Source organism: Miscanthus floridulus, chromosome 2, assembly GCF_019320115.1.
Source record: "Miscanthus floridulus cultivar M001 chromosome 2, ASM1932011v1, whole genome shotgun sequence".
NCBI lineage: Eukaryota > Viridiplantae > Streptophyta > Magnoliopsida > Poales > Poaceae > Miscanthus > Miscanthus floridulus.
In genome coordinates, this window is record NC_089581.1 from 136,455,827 (window position 1) to 136,470,384 (window position 14,558).

Genomic DNA, 14,558 nt, shown 5'->3' on the forward strand with positions numbered 1-14,558 from the left:
CACTATGTACATCTCGTGGCTCTTATCTTCTACGTATATATCTGAAAAAATAGGAGACGTCCACCATACCAGAATTTATCTGCGATTTCGTGACTTCACGTCACCCTCAAAAACCACGCTTAGTAGTTAGCGCTGCCATCAGAAATGAACCGAAGAGGTGGCACTAACTCTCAAACTCCAAGCTGAACCGAAGAGGCGACACTGACTCTTACACTTCAAGCCTGAAATTGCCCTTTCACTGTCTCCTCGCCAATCAATGCCGCACTCAAACTCCAAATCTCAAATTGCCCTCCACCATCTCTTTGCCAATCAACACCGCGACTGCTATGTAATCAAGAATTCGTGACACAATCTCTCTTCATCTCCCTCGGATCTTTATATGTTTTCGGATGGAGAGTGAGGTGGTGGAGGAGATGTTGAAGATGGAGGCAATCGTCACTATCACCAATGAGAAGCGGCTTGATGAGGTAATCGTAGTTGGCCTAGGCCCTCGTCGGTGGCGCCGCCATCTCGATACCAAGGGAAGGCTCCTTCTCTTGGACGAGCTAGCGCGACAGACAAAAAAAGCCCACGGCAGCAGTGAGCAGCCGTCGGATCTGGCCAAGTGGAACACGAGCTGGGTCGGAGGGGCGTCCTCGCTGGTCGATGCGCCGTCAAGGCGGGGCGTTGCAATGAAGCCAGGTACGAGATTGGATGTGTCAGGGGAGGAGAAAAGTAGAGAAGGAAGATGGTGGGGACAGATGCAAGTTATCCACCATCCACTGTTGTTCATTTCTCTTCATTTATGCCGATCCAACTTATTAGCACCTATTTTTAACCTTAATTTCTCTTTCTTTTCTAATTTCAGCAACATCTTTTCGCTAACAATATCGACACTTCTTTCCATTCAGGATTCCACAAAAATCCTCATATTGTGCTCTTCATTTCTCCTTAGATTCTCCCAATGATTTTTGACATTTATATATATGTACATGAATTTAATCACGAGGCTCAGGGATTATACAAGACCAAAAGTTTGTCTTATTATCTCAACTAAGGTATCAGTACGAAAACATCAACAAACAATTGTCAATTGACCATCTGAAAGGTCCTAATGGCTAGAGGGGGTGAATAGCCTATCTAAAAATTTCTACAATAACACTTAACAAACTGGTTAGACAATTATGAGGCGAAGCAAGTGTTGCGCTAGCCTCCTAAAAATGCAAGCCACCTACCACAATTCTAGTTCCTATTGTTTCTAACCACACAATGGCTATGGCACTACACTAAGTTAGTGTGCTCTCAAAGACTAACTAAAGAGCCACACTAATTAAACTAACAAGCTCTTACAACTAGCTACACTAAAGAGATTGATAACTAGTTTGCGATGATGTAAAGAGAGAAAGAGAGCAAGATAGTTATACCGCCGAGTCGAGGAGTGAAACAATCAATCACAAGAATGAATACCAATGAAGACCAATCACATCGGAATCAAAAGATGACACAATGATTTTTACCGAGGTTCACTTGCTTGCCGGCAAGCTAGTCCTCGTTGTGGCGATTCACTTACTTGGAGGTTCACGCGCTAATTGGCATCACACGCCAAACCCTCAATAGGGTACCGCACAACCAACACAAGATGAGGATCACACAAGCCACGAGCAATCCACTATAGTACCTTTGAGCTCTCCGCTGGGAAAATGTCAAGAACCCCTCACAATCACCACGATCGGAGCCAGAGGCAATCACCAACCTCCGCTCGACGATCCTCGCTGCTCTAAGCTGTCTAGGTGGCGGCAACCACCAAGAGTAATAAACGAATCCCGCAGCGAAACACGAACACCAAGTGCCTCTAGATGTAAAACCTCAAGCAATGCACTTAGATTCACTCCCAATCTCACAAAGATGATAAATCAATGATGGAGATGAGTGGAAGGGCTTTGGCTAAGCTCACAAGGTTGCTATGTCAATGCAAATGGCTAAGAGAGTGAGCTAGAGTTGGCCATAGGGCTTAAATAGAAGCCCCCACGAAATAGAGCCGTTGTACCCCTTCACTGGGCACTGCTCGGGGTGACCGGACGCTCCGGTCAGATCGACCAGACGCACCCTGCCAGCGTCCGGTCAACGGATGGCTACCACGTCATCCCTCTCTTCAAATACTGAGTGCCCGATCCCAACGGTCAAGTGATGACCAGACGCAGCACAGTGCCACAACCGGACGCAGGACCCCAGCGTCCGGTCACTTCTAGTAAGATTCCAGCTGCGACAGGACGCGTCAGTTTGATCATGACCGAACGTAGGACCCCAACGTCTGGTCATTTCCAGTAAGCCTCCACTCGTGACCGGATGCGTCCTGTCATGCCCGACCGGACTCACCCAATATCCGGTCACTCACTGCCTCCTCTATGCACTGCCACGTCAGCAGGACCGGACGCACCCCACCAGCGTCCGGTCGAAGATCGACGCCAGCGTCTTCACTGCTTCCACTGACCGAATGCTCCGGTCTAGTTGAGACTAGCGTCCGATGCACTCTGTGAAACCCTGTCTTTTCTGTATAGGGTGCCGGTGGCACCGTCGGACTATCCGCACTCTATGGGTGGACACTCCACCGGTGAAGTTTCTAACCCTTGCTCAAATGTGCCAACCACCAAGTGTATCACCTTGTGCACATGTGTTAGCATATTTTCACAAATGTTTTCAAGGGTGTTAGCACTCCACTAGATCCTAAATGCATATGCGATGAGTTAGAGTATCTAGTGGCACTTTGATAACCACATTTCAATACGAGTTTCACCCCTCTTAATAGTACGGCTATCGATCCTAAATATGATCACACTCACTAAGTGTCTCGATCACCAAAACAAAAAGCTCCTATCAAATTTCACCTTTGCCTTGAGCTTTTTGTTTTTCTCTTTCTTCTTTTCCAAGTCTAAGCATTTGATCATCACCATGTCATCACCATCATCATGATCTTCACCATTGTTTCATCACTTGGAGTAGTGCTACCTATCTCATAATCACTTTGATACACTAGGTTAGCACTTAGGGTTTTATCAATTCACCAAAACCAAACTAGAGCTTTCACCATCATGTTCTCACTGTTTAAAGAAGGTTATTTTCAGTGAAGACGGAATCGTGGCAAAAGAAACAAAAAATCAGTAACCCATTTACTACCACTCTAACGCTTAATTAGAGAAACTATTCAACGGTATTCCCTTCGTCCTAAAATACTTAACCTTATAGCATTCAAATTTTGTCCCAGAGTAGTTGTTATTCTCACTTCCCAATGCATCATTCTCTTCTCCCAATCCATCTTTTTCTTTCCCAATACATCTCTATCTCTACCTTTTAGGGGTATTTTGGTCTCATTGTCTTCTGCATTGATCTCCGTGAGATAGTCTAAAACGTCAAGTATTATAGGATGGAGGTAGTATTTATTTACATCTCTTACAAAGTTACCGTAGCAACGCATGGAGAATCATCTATAGTTGCTTCAGCACCAATGAGCATCACCTGATGGGATTAGGATTCTTGTGGTTCAAATAATGCCTCTTGGCTACTACAGCTGCGAAAAGCACTATATTTGCTGTTCTAGTTGTAGAGCCATGGCCATCGTACTTATTGAGCTATTGTAAGGGACTAAACTAAGACATCAATCTAAATGGTTTTGTACTAAAGTTAGAGGCACTGCCTATATCCAAAATCTAAATTTGGTTGTATATCTAGTCTTAAAACAGTGCACCTTAGAACCCATGCTAAATTTGGTCTGCACCAAATTTTGACATACACTCAATTTTAGCAAGCACAATACTTGGAAAAGAAAATTAGAATTTTTTCTAATTTTTTCACACTTTCTATTGAATTTGACAAACTTCTCAATTGACATCAATCACAAATAAATTAGGGGTGATAGGTTTTTGGGACATTGGACTTAGGATTCTGAAGCTTTGGCGCGAGGGATACTGGACCAATAGACGATGTGAGATCAAGTGCCCATGGAATGTAGGGGATAGAGATTATCTTTTACTTACAATACAATGAGATATTCACGAGCTGTGTTGGGCAAATGGTAATGATTCACAAGCTAGTGCGAGCAGTAACAAATTGAATAGGCTGGTATCAGTTCTTAGTGTGATATCTGATTACCGTTAGACTTAGGTCATGTTTGGATCCCACGGCAAAATTTTAGCCCTGCACTGTTAGCCCTTTTTTTTTGCCATGTGGATCAAACAGGGGGCTAAAAGTGAGCAAAAGGCTAAAAACTGAGTTAAAATCTTTTGCTCCTAAAGAGGCTCTAAACTGGGCTAAACTCACTCGGGGCGGGCGCTGGATGCCCTATACCCCTTCCGCTCGCATGTATGGCTGTGCATGGATAATTAAATGAGGGCAAATCTGTCATTGTAGATTAGATGACTAAAGTTTAGCCCAGGGATCCAAATAGCCTAGCAGACTAAAGTTTAGATCCAAACACCACCTTAGATATCCAACTAACAATTAGCTCACCTATTAGTTAGCCATACAACTATTAATTAGGTGGATCCAAACTGAGTCATAGCCTATACAACTAACCACCTACCCCTTGCACAGTAATTAGGCAGCTAGGAGTTGGTGCCCGTAGCGATGAACGCGCTCTGACGGTCTTGCCACTACAAATGAGCCGCCCCGCATTTCGAAAGGCCACGCGACTGCCACCTCCCCGAAGCCGCCGCGACCGATCGAGCGCAGCGTCCCTCCCCGCGCCGCTGCCGAAACCCTAGCTCCTCCCTCCTACGCCATGGCCACCGTCTCGCTCACCCCGCAGGCGGTCTTCTCCACCGAGTCCGGCGGCGCCCTGGCCTCTGCCACCATCCTCCGCTTCCCGCCAAACTTCGTCCGCCAGCTCAGCACCAAGGCACGCCGCAACTGCAGCAACATCGGCGTCGCGCAGATCGTCGCCGCCGCGTGGTCAGACTGCCCCGCCGCTCGCCCCCACTCAGGCGGCGGCGGCGGCGGCCGCGCCCGCGGCGTGGCCTCCTCCCACGCCGCGGCCGCATCGGCCGCCGCCGCCGCCGCCTCCGCGGCGGCGGAGGTCAGCGCAATCCCCAACGCTAAGGTTGCGCAGCCGTCCGCCGTCGTCTTGGCCGAGCGTAACCTGCTCGGCTCCGACGCCAGCCTCTCCGTCCACGCGGGTGCCGTACCATGCTAGCTCGCCTCTTTGCTTTAAGATCTAGGATCTATGCCTTTTCCTTTTGATGATTCCTTTGCGGCTTTGCTGCTTTTTGATCTGAAACAGGGGAGAGGCTGGGAAGAAGGATCGCCACGGATGCGATCACCACGCCAGTAGTGAACACGTCGGCCTACTGGTTCAACAACTCGCAAGAGCTAATCGACTTTAAGGTTCGACAGATCCCCTTCTCCTAATGAATATTCGTGCTTGCTCTTGTCGAATTTGACAGATCTGACGCGGAAATTTTATATTTTATCTGTTCTTTAGGAGGGGAGGCATGCTAGTTTCGAGTACGGGAGGTATGGGAACCCGACCACAGAGGCATTAGAGAAGAAGATGAGGTGATGTTCGATAGTGGAAATGTAGACACCTTGTTGATTGCATTTGGTTGGAGCCTAAACAATTGCGTGTTCTGATGGTGCAGCGCGCTGGAGAGAGCAGAGTCCACGGTGTTTGTGGCGTCGGGGATGTATGCAGCTGTGGCTATGCTTAGTGCACTCGTCCCAGCTGGTGGGCACATTGTCACCACCACGGATTGCTATCGCAAGACAAGGATTTACATGGAAACTGAGCTCCCTAAGAGGGGAATTTCGGTAATACCATGCTATCCTTTAAGCTCTACTTGTTTTTAGGACGGGGCATCAGCTATAACAGTTAATTGTCTTACTGCCGCTGTGCTACAGTAGTGCGTTTTCAGTGAACTTGTTCTTATTCAGTTAAAATTACTCAGTTGTGTTCTCCTTATCGAGTTAATAATCTCTACAAAGTCCAGTTACTTCAGCATGAGCCAATAGGAGTAGCATAACTACTGCATGGTATATGAACAATAGCTTTTGTAGTAGCTATTGGGAGTACAGTATGGCTTCAAACTTTTATTCTTGGGAAAATTGCGTTCTTGCCCTTGTCCAGTACTCCAATTGTGATTTTGCACCTATTTTTTAACTTTGTGTTTTTGTCCTTGTTATTTTGAACTGAACTGTCCGTCTGCCCCTGCTTTGGATGTCCGTTAGATGCCCATTGAATAGATGAATTAAAAAAATTCCAAACCTGAAAAGAAAAGTCCAAATGCCCACACTGGCTCTTATCCCTTTCTGGCTGTTTCTCGACTCCACCAAGACACCGACCGCATCGGAGAGGGAGGGAGCGGGCGGCGTGGTTCCAGGCGGCGGAGCGTGTGGCGTGGGTGCGGCGGCTCGAAGCAGCGTTGGCATCAGGGTGGGCGAAGCAGGTGTGGCATCGGGGCGACGTGGGCGCGGAGCGGCCCGGAACGCGGGGGCGGGCGTCGCGGCATCAGGGCGGGCGGCGGCGGTGCCTGGCCGCGGCACCGGCGCCGCCTGGCGACGTGGACGCGGAGCGGGCCGGGGCGCAGGGGCGGGCGGAGAGGGCGGCTCTGGTGCCTAGACACGGCTCCCGGCGGCGCCTGGCCGCGGCTCCCAGTGGCGCCTGGCAGCGCGTCTTCGCGCCGTCTCCTCCCTTTCTTCCTCCGCTCCTCCCCACGCAGGCTCCCGTGCCCGCCTCTTGCTGCCCCGCTGATGGCGCCGCACCCGGCCACCGATGGGGCCGCCCCGGGCGTCGTCGCGTGCCTCATGGGCCTGGAGTCCTGGCCCGCCACCGCCATCGCCACCGCCGCGCCACCTAGACCGCAGAAGCAGAGGAAGGTGGAGGCGTCGCGTTCGGACGGTGCCGCCGACTCAGCGGTCGTGCTGGTGCTGCCTACGACCCGGAGCCGTTGTCCTCCCGCGCCCGCGCACGCGCCGGCGGCGAGGAGCCACCACGGGGCCGACCTGCCGGCTCGTGCACGCGGCCACGGCCAAGCTGCTGGACTCGGGCGCGTGCGCAGGCGCCAGACTGGCACTCGCGTACGCTTGCTCTTCCCTACAGCACCGCAAGGATGGCCACACCGGCGCCTTGCTTCACGGCTCGTCGGGAATGGCCGACGACTTCCTGTCTTGCTCTGACAGCTTGCCCTTGGAGCGTTTCGCACGGCTATGGGCGTGATTGGTTGCTCCGGCATTGGTGATCTGGGATGGAGGGCTTGTGCAGGCTCTTCCCAGCCATGATGGAAGCATGCAAGTGGGTGTGTTTGGTTGTAACCGAGTACAGGATACCGGATGAGCAACGTCGTGTTTGGTTCCCCGTTTGCACCGTTTCGGTGTATGAACTGGTCATTCCAGTTCTTGTTTGGTTGGCTGCATTGCCCTAGGTCTGAGTACCGATGTATGAGTTTGGTGTGGTTACCACCAGCTATTGCAGAATGAAGAAGAATAGAAGGAAACAGAGATAACTTTGCCTCAGTTGAAATGGTTAGGCGGCAAATGGTTCTTTGTAGCATCAGTTGAGGTAAGTGCTACACATCAAAATACTTTCTACAGCATAAGATAGTTAGCATGACTATATGCAAAAGTGGAGAGGCCAGCTAGTATGCATCTAAGCAAAGTAGGTTGTGCTCAGGTAGGTCCTAAGCCACAGGATCCTATGAGCCTCTGTCATCTGAATAAAGCAAAGTCCTTCAGCCTTGTTCTTCAGTAGGTAAACCAGGGCAAACATGAGTGCTTCCTGTGAGTACCCAGGGCAGTCCATAACATAGCCATAAAGATCCTGATGCACCTCATTGTGCTGTGGAGTCTTGAGGGCATCTCCTACAAACTCCACAGCCTTGATCATTCCATTCATGAGGTCTATTTTCTCTGGGGCAAGCTTCCTTCTCTTGCCACCCCTTTCCTCCTGGCCCTTGGCATCAGAACCCTTAGAGCCTTCCATACCAGAAGGAGTTCCCTTTCCAGACTCAGTCTCTGTGCCACCTTAGTCAGTGTTGTCCTCAACGGTATCAATATCACCTTGACCAATGTTGGTTGGAGTACCCAGAGGCTCATTTGAGCCCATTGCATACCTGCCTGTTGCCTGGTTAGCACCAAAGATGGCCTCCATCTGAACATAGTTCTCTATTGGTGTGTTCAAGAACTTAGCATCAGCAGGATGGTCCTAATTAGTGAAACAGATGTAACTATTAGACATAGGGGAGCAAAACAAAAGAGAAGGGATAGCTGAGGTGTTATCCAAATAGTTTCTAACCTTGGTGTGGCCTAGCAGGTGTTCATCATCAAGTACTATCATATGGTGGTCCTCATCCCACAGAGCACCACTCAAATCCTTGAGCCTAACAACCTTAACCCACCTTTGCCTCCACTTTTTCAGGTGATTGTAAATCTGCTGGGTGGTCACATTGACCCCAGCAAACTCAGAGACCATGAGTGCAACCTGCCTAACATGTACCTCCTTGAACCCTTTCTCAGTTTTGACCCCCTGCCCCATCAAATCATGGAACCTCCTAAGCATGAACCCAGACTGGACAGGACTCCAGTGCATAGGGCCATTGGGCTGAGGGGCTGCTTGGTTGCCATCATCAGCAGCAACTATCCCACCCTGTTCCACCACATTGTCTTCACCACCAATGTTAACAACCTGGTTAGGCACATTGTCCATTTTCTATCCACAACCAGTACGTAAGAAAAACAAATTGCATGGTATGAAATACAAGTTAAACAGATCAAATAGGCAGAAAAGGAATAGGTACTACATCATTGCAAAGTGCCATAGGTCTCAGTAAAAATACAAGTTTCTCCAATGCTACTAAACAGTACACACACCATGCCACTACACCCTAGAATTCCCCCTGTTTTGCCACATCTATGCAGCCCATGTCTCCCTCTGTTGTGCCCAGGTACCATTGTCAGGGACATGATCTGGTTGTGAGGCATTATCATTGATGTTAGGTGTCCATGTGGATTCAGTAGGCACATGCTCGTCCTGCCCATGCCTGAGGATCCAATTGTGAAGAATACAACAGGCTAGAACAAGCTTAACTTGGGTCTTGTATGGGTGGAAAGGTTTGTTGTCCAATATCCTGAATCTATTCTTTAGAGCTCCAAAAGCCCTCTCAATTGTTACTCTAAGAGACGAATGCCTTAGATTAAAAAGCTCTCTTTGATTTTGAGGTCGGTTTGAACCAAACTCCCTCAAATGGTACCTTGTGGCACGAAATGGTGGCAAGAAACCAGGCCTCACTGCATAGCCAGCATCGACAAGATAGAATTTGCCTAAAAATTAGCAGATACGAACATGTTTTAGTAGTTTCATTTAGGATTAAGCAAAGTGTCAAAGTTTTTTTTTGGTTTGGATGATACCTGGTGGCACTCTAAGGCCATCATCTCTTTCAAGAGCATCAGACAAGATAAGAGCATGATGTGCAGATCCCTCCCAACCAGCAAGCACATAGGTGAATCTGAGGTCAAAGTCCATGGCTGCCAACACATTTTGTGTGATGGTGTGCTTCCTGCCTCTAAAGGCAGCTTGCATCTTCATAGACACTCTAGCTAATACATGAGTACCATCAATTGCTCCTATGCAGTCCTAATTGAAAAAAACATAAGTGCAAGTGAACATTGACACTAAACTGATAATGCATGAGACCTATGTATGACAAGTTATGGATACCAACCTTGAAATAGGGGTACCACCTTCTGCTACCAAGGATCCTAGGATGGACATTGGTAGCAGGAGGGACAATCAATTCATTCCTCAGCTCTCCTACCGCATATAACACCTTCTGGAAGAACCTACTAATTGTCTCTGCGGACCTCATGAAGGTAAGGTCAACCACCCTAAACCTCTTATTGTGACCAACAACATGCAAGAACATGGCTACTTGTTCTTCAACAGATGCATGTATGCTATTAGTGACAAACTCTCTACTACGGAAAAGGTCACAAAGTTGTAAAAAAGGGGCCCTCATTCTAAGAAGGTTGACACAGTGCACATCATCAGATTCATAGATGTATCTAAGGTTGTTCATCCTCTGTATGTCCCTCTTAGCCAAGGGACCATAGGTGACTGAGCGCGAATCTTCAACTCTCCTAAACCACATGAAAAACCAAGCCGCCACTGCAACAACCACAACAGCGGCAGCCCTTCGCCTAGCTTCAAACGCCATGTCTACCGCAACAGGATGGAGGGCAACATTAGAAAGCGAGCATGCAACATGGGTATGTACTGCTTAGCAAGCAAAAAATCAGACAAAATGAACAATGAAAGATGCGGCTTCCACACCAAAGGGTGCTCCTCCAGCGTATACTGTTAACTAATCAACATCATTGACCTCTAGGCACTTTGCTCAGTGTGTACAACAAAATAGGCATCAGCATGTACAAGATCTACACAAAACATGAGGTATAAACCAAAAACGAAGCATCATATACAGATCTGAGCTAGGAACAGGTAAATCAGGTATAGCATCGTACAGATTTGAGGATGTCAAATTAAGAACCCTGATTTCTTGGCATTTCAAGCAAAATCCACCAACAAATCAACAAAAAAATGACAGTGAAGAAAAGGAGGGGAAGAGCGCAGGTGACATATATACCGTCCAAGCGCCGGAGGACCGAGAGAAATCCGCCGGCGAGGGTCGCCTCGGTAGGGCTACCGAGGTCGAGGGGGAGCAAGACGGGAGTTCGCACCGGAGCAATGGCAGAAGAAGAGGCGAAGAGTGAGGGTGGTAACCCTAGCCGAGACCCCCGCGCGCGCTTTATGGCCCGGACGGCCTCATCTCCCGCGCTCGGCGTGAAGGTTCCTGCCAAGCATCGAGCGAGCCTGCACCGTGAGGGAAGTGGGGATCGAGAAGACGGCGGCGTTCGGGATGGAGGAGCGAATCTGCACGGAAGGAAGCAGGGGAAACATGCGAGTAGGGCAACCAAACACAGCCGAATGCACCAAAGGATGCGGGATGGGCCAAATGACGGCCCGGTTCGGGCAACCAATCACGCCCTATAGGTACAGCCTCCTGGTTTTCCTGCGGAGACAGATTGCGACACCGCCGCTGTCTCGCGTAGGGACGGCCATTGTTCCACCGGCAATGCCGATGCAACGATCAGTACCAACACGGTAGTGTTGCCTATAATGGATTTTGGTGATGAAAACAAGAGCAAACGGGGATCTGATATGGAAGCCAAGCACAAGGAGAGTAGAGTAAGAAATGAGGTAATACGCACTTATGCTAGGGTTAGATCGAGCGGTGTTGCAGTTCAAACTAGAGATGAGAGGTTGTTGAGCAAATGGGCAACACCTACCCGGCCGGAGGTTTCTGGGATTACAGAGTCTGGGGGCTTGGCTGATTCGACGCGCCTAGTTGGACGCGCTCTGCCACTAAGAAGGTTGCACACGGTGGTTTTGGTTAGTAAATACATGGTGTAGTTTTAGTGCTTGTAGTGTTACATGAACCAACTTGTATGGCGGTTACTTTTGCTGAAAAAACATGTACTGAATGACATTCCTATGTGGTAAGGTACTAAGGTTATCAGTGCATGCATCTACTTATACAGTTTGTTAACTGATGTTCTACATGCATTCTTATACATTGAAGATTTTTGGTCCCACACAAAAGATTATATCGAAATATTTCTTATGGCGTTACATCTGTCATCATTATGAACCTTTTGGTCCCAAAATTTTGAATATTTATCAATATTAAATCTGAGTTCAAATAATTGCAAGTTGTGCCAAATATGTTTGACCAAATTTAATCAATTGTCAGCATACAATAAAAAAGTCTAATTCCAAATCAGGGTAAAATCACAATTAGGTATAACAAACAGGGGCAAAATCGTATGGGCATCATGTCCTTTTGTACAAAGTTTAACACCGTTAGGGGTGGATGACGGAGCAGGGGCAAACTGGTGCTTTGTTTTGAAATCATAGGGTTAAATTCACAAAGTCAAAAAAAACAGGGGCAAAATTACAATTTCGATACAAAACAAGGGTACAAACGCAAGAGCCCCGCCCCTTTGTTCTTTGTACTGCAATGTCAATTGTATTGGCTATCTGCAAAAGGATTTAACTCAAGTAAAAAATGCTTATGGTAATAGATTTTAGGATCCCTCGCAATAAGATTTATTATATAATCACAATATCTACCAGTTGAAATGCAGTGAGAACACTTTGTGAGTTTGTATACCAATGTTTATCATGCTTCACTTAGTATGTGATACTGTTTATGCCCAGATGACTGTCATTAGGCCTGCTGACATGGATGCTCTACAAAATGCGTTGGATAACAATAATGTGAGTGTGATATCATTTCATTGCCCCTGATTGTGGCAACAAAAAACATACATTATCAAATGTAGCCTAATCTTAAGGTCATGTCAGGTATCTCTTTTTTTCACGGAGACTCCTACAAATCCATTTCTCAGATGCATTGATGTTGAGCATGTATCAAATATGTGCCATAGCAAGGGAGCATTGCTTTGTATCGACAGTACTTTTGCCTCCCCTATCAATCAGAAGGCACTTACTTTAGGTGCTGACCTAGTTATTCATTCTGCAACAAAGTACATTGCTGGACACAATGATGTGAGTTGATATACTGAAACCCATCTCCTCTCAATAAAGGTATGTGTTTGCACTAACTAGAGTATTCAATACTTCAATTTCCCAGGTTATTGGAGGATGTGTCAGTGGCAGAGATGAGTTAGTTTCCAAAGTTCGTACTTATCACCATGTAGTTGGTGGTGTTCTAAACCCGGTAAGTTTAGATTGTTAAAATTTTGTTTCCATTTATTTCATCTTCCATGCACAGGTTGTATGTATTTACAGATTCCCATAATTACAGGCTTCTATTTTTTTTAGGTAGAAAATCATGTAATTTTCTTTAGTTGCATATATTTAGGTTTGGAAAAATAATTTGCCCTTTCTGAGTATCACAAGCTGCATTCAGTTCTCTGTTAACTTCCATAAAGTGAGTTGAACTAGAATTCTGGAAAGGAAGAAATAGAATATGTTCTGTGCACTGCAATGTATATCCAATAATTAATTCGGAGGTTTATGTCACAGACTGTGCTACCACTTTACGAAATAGTATTTCCAAGTTATGCTTGTCTGAAAGTGAAATGGCTCATGTTGTACTCTGTTTCACAAGTTGAATAGTAGGACACCCCCATGTCTTTAGAAGCTTGTTATGGTAGACACTGAATCTGTAGTTTTGTGAGCTTTGTTACCCTTGTTTCAAATCCACTGTTCTCACACCTTAAATATCTGTCTTATACTCTTACTATATGGTGCAAAGAATAATCGGTTCTCTGGCTCATAACTGTTTTGTGCTGTGATATTAGAATGCTGCGTACCTTATCCTTCGAGGCATGAAGACACTGCATCTCCGTGTGCAATGTCAGAATAACACTGCTCTTCGGATGGCCCAGTTTTTAGAGGAACATCCAAAGGTGTGAACTGTGTTTTCTTTTATTGATGTATGTATACAAACTAGTGGTATTCCATGTTTCCATTGTTTTAACTAATGATATTATCTCTTGTTCCCAGATTGCTCGTGTCTACTATCCTGGCTTGCCTAGTCACCCTGAACATCACATTGCCAAGAGTCAAATGACTGGCTTTGGTGGTGTTGTTAGTTTTGAGGTAAATTTAATTCTTGAATCCATTATACTGTGTATTAAATTGTTGTGAACATGACGTAGTTCAATTATATTCATTTTTTTTCTTGTGTAGGTTGCTGGAGACTTTGATGGTACAAGGAGATTCATTGATTCTGTTAAGATACCTTATCATGCCCCTTCTTTCGGAGGCTGTGAAAGCATAATTGATCAGCCTGCCATCATGTCCTACTGGTAAGAACTTAATAATGTTTGTGGTATTGAGACATTCAAAACAAAATGACGTACTTGTGCTAAATTTTGAGCTCTGCGGCTTGTGAACAGGGATTCAAAGGAGCAGAGGGATATCTATGGGATCAAGGACAACCTGATCAGGTTCAGCATTGGAGTGGAGGATTTCGAGGATCTTAAGAATGATCTTGTTCAGGCCCTCGAGAAGATCTAAGCACTCCAATCCGTTTGCATTAATAAAGTTATGAGGTGATGGTTGTCTTGTATCCTGTAGAGATCCGTGGTGATATAAGATCTGATGACTTCGAATGAGTTGTCTTTTTGCTTATTTTATTCTTCGAATTCAATAAGTCGTGTGGCTGCTGCATCCAGCATGATCTAGTGTTGCACTTAATTGTACTTGCCAAATGCATTGGTCTGGTCCGATGTACTTGTTTTGCTTTAGAATTGTGCCCAGTTGTGGGATGAACTCACGCCCCTAGTTTTTTTTTTGGCATTTGCCGTTTAGTGTGAGAGCACCAAGTCCTTAATGACCATAATAAAAGAGGGAAAATTGTGATGAGGAATTTATCACTGTTTGGATCGCTGAATCTTGATTGAAATTGGCTAAAAAAACACGGTTTCGGCTAAAATGTTGCGAGAAAAATGCTATTCCGACTGAAAAAAGAAGTCGAACAAGTCGGATATGGGGTAAGCCGAACGGG

General features: G+C 46.5%; 2 protein-coding genes and 1 pseudogene across 2 annotated transcripts; 2 read left to right on the forward strand and 1 right to left on the reverse strand.

The window, feature by feature from the left end:
• Nucleotides 1-4,645: 4,645 nt before the first annotated feature.
• On the forward strand, nucleotides 4,646-14,420 carry LOC136530790 (cystathionine gamma-synthase 1, chloroplastic-like). Its single transcript, XM_066523515.1, has 11 exons — nucleotides 4,646-5,147; nucleotides 5,252-5,355; nucleotides 5,453-5,526; nucleotides 5,610-5,778; nucleotides 12,239-12,298; nucleotides 12,386-12,589; nucleotides 12,675-12,761; nucleotides 13,348-13,455; nucleotides 13,553-13,648; nucleotides 13,739-13,857; nucleotides 13,948-14,420. Exons 1-11 carry the CDS (start codon nucleotides 4,754-4,756, stop codon nucleotides 14,066-14,068), a joined length of 1,536 nt encoding a protein of 511 aa, XP_066379612.1. The 5' UTR covers nucleotides 4,646-4,753; the 3' UTR covers nucleotides 14,069-14,420.
• On the forward strand, nucleotides 6,229-7,479 carry LOC136513555 (uncharacterized; the record flags this gene model as incomplete). The annotated part of the gene is made up of 1 exon (XM_066507537.1): nucleotides 6,229-7,479. A coding segment is annotated over one exon (915 nt), but the record flags the coding sequence as incomplete, so codon positions are not given.
• Nucleotides 7,616-10,175, reverse strand: LOC136513565 (protein ALP1-like; annotated as a pseudogene).
• Nucleotides 14,421-14,558: the final 138 nt, after the last annotated feature.

What these genes read in the sequence shown, in the direction of transcription:
- LOC136530790 (XM_066523515.1), top strand. Translation starts at nt 4,754, where the DNA reads ATGGCCACCGTCTCGCTCACCCCGCAGGCGGTCTTCTCCACCGAGTCC. An exon ending in TCCCTAAGAGGGGAATTTCG is followed by an intron (nt 5,779 to 12,238) that starts GTAATACCATGC and finishes GTTTATGCCCAG; the next exon opens with ATGACTGTCATTAGGCCTGC. An exon ending in TTGGTGGTGTTCTAAACCCG is followed by an intron (nt 12,762 to 13,347) that starts GTAAGTTTAGAT and finishes CTGTGATATTAG; the next exon opens with AATGCTGCGTACCTTATCCT.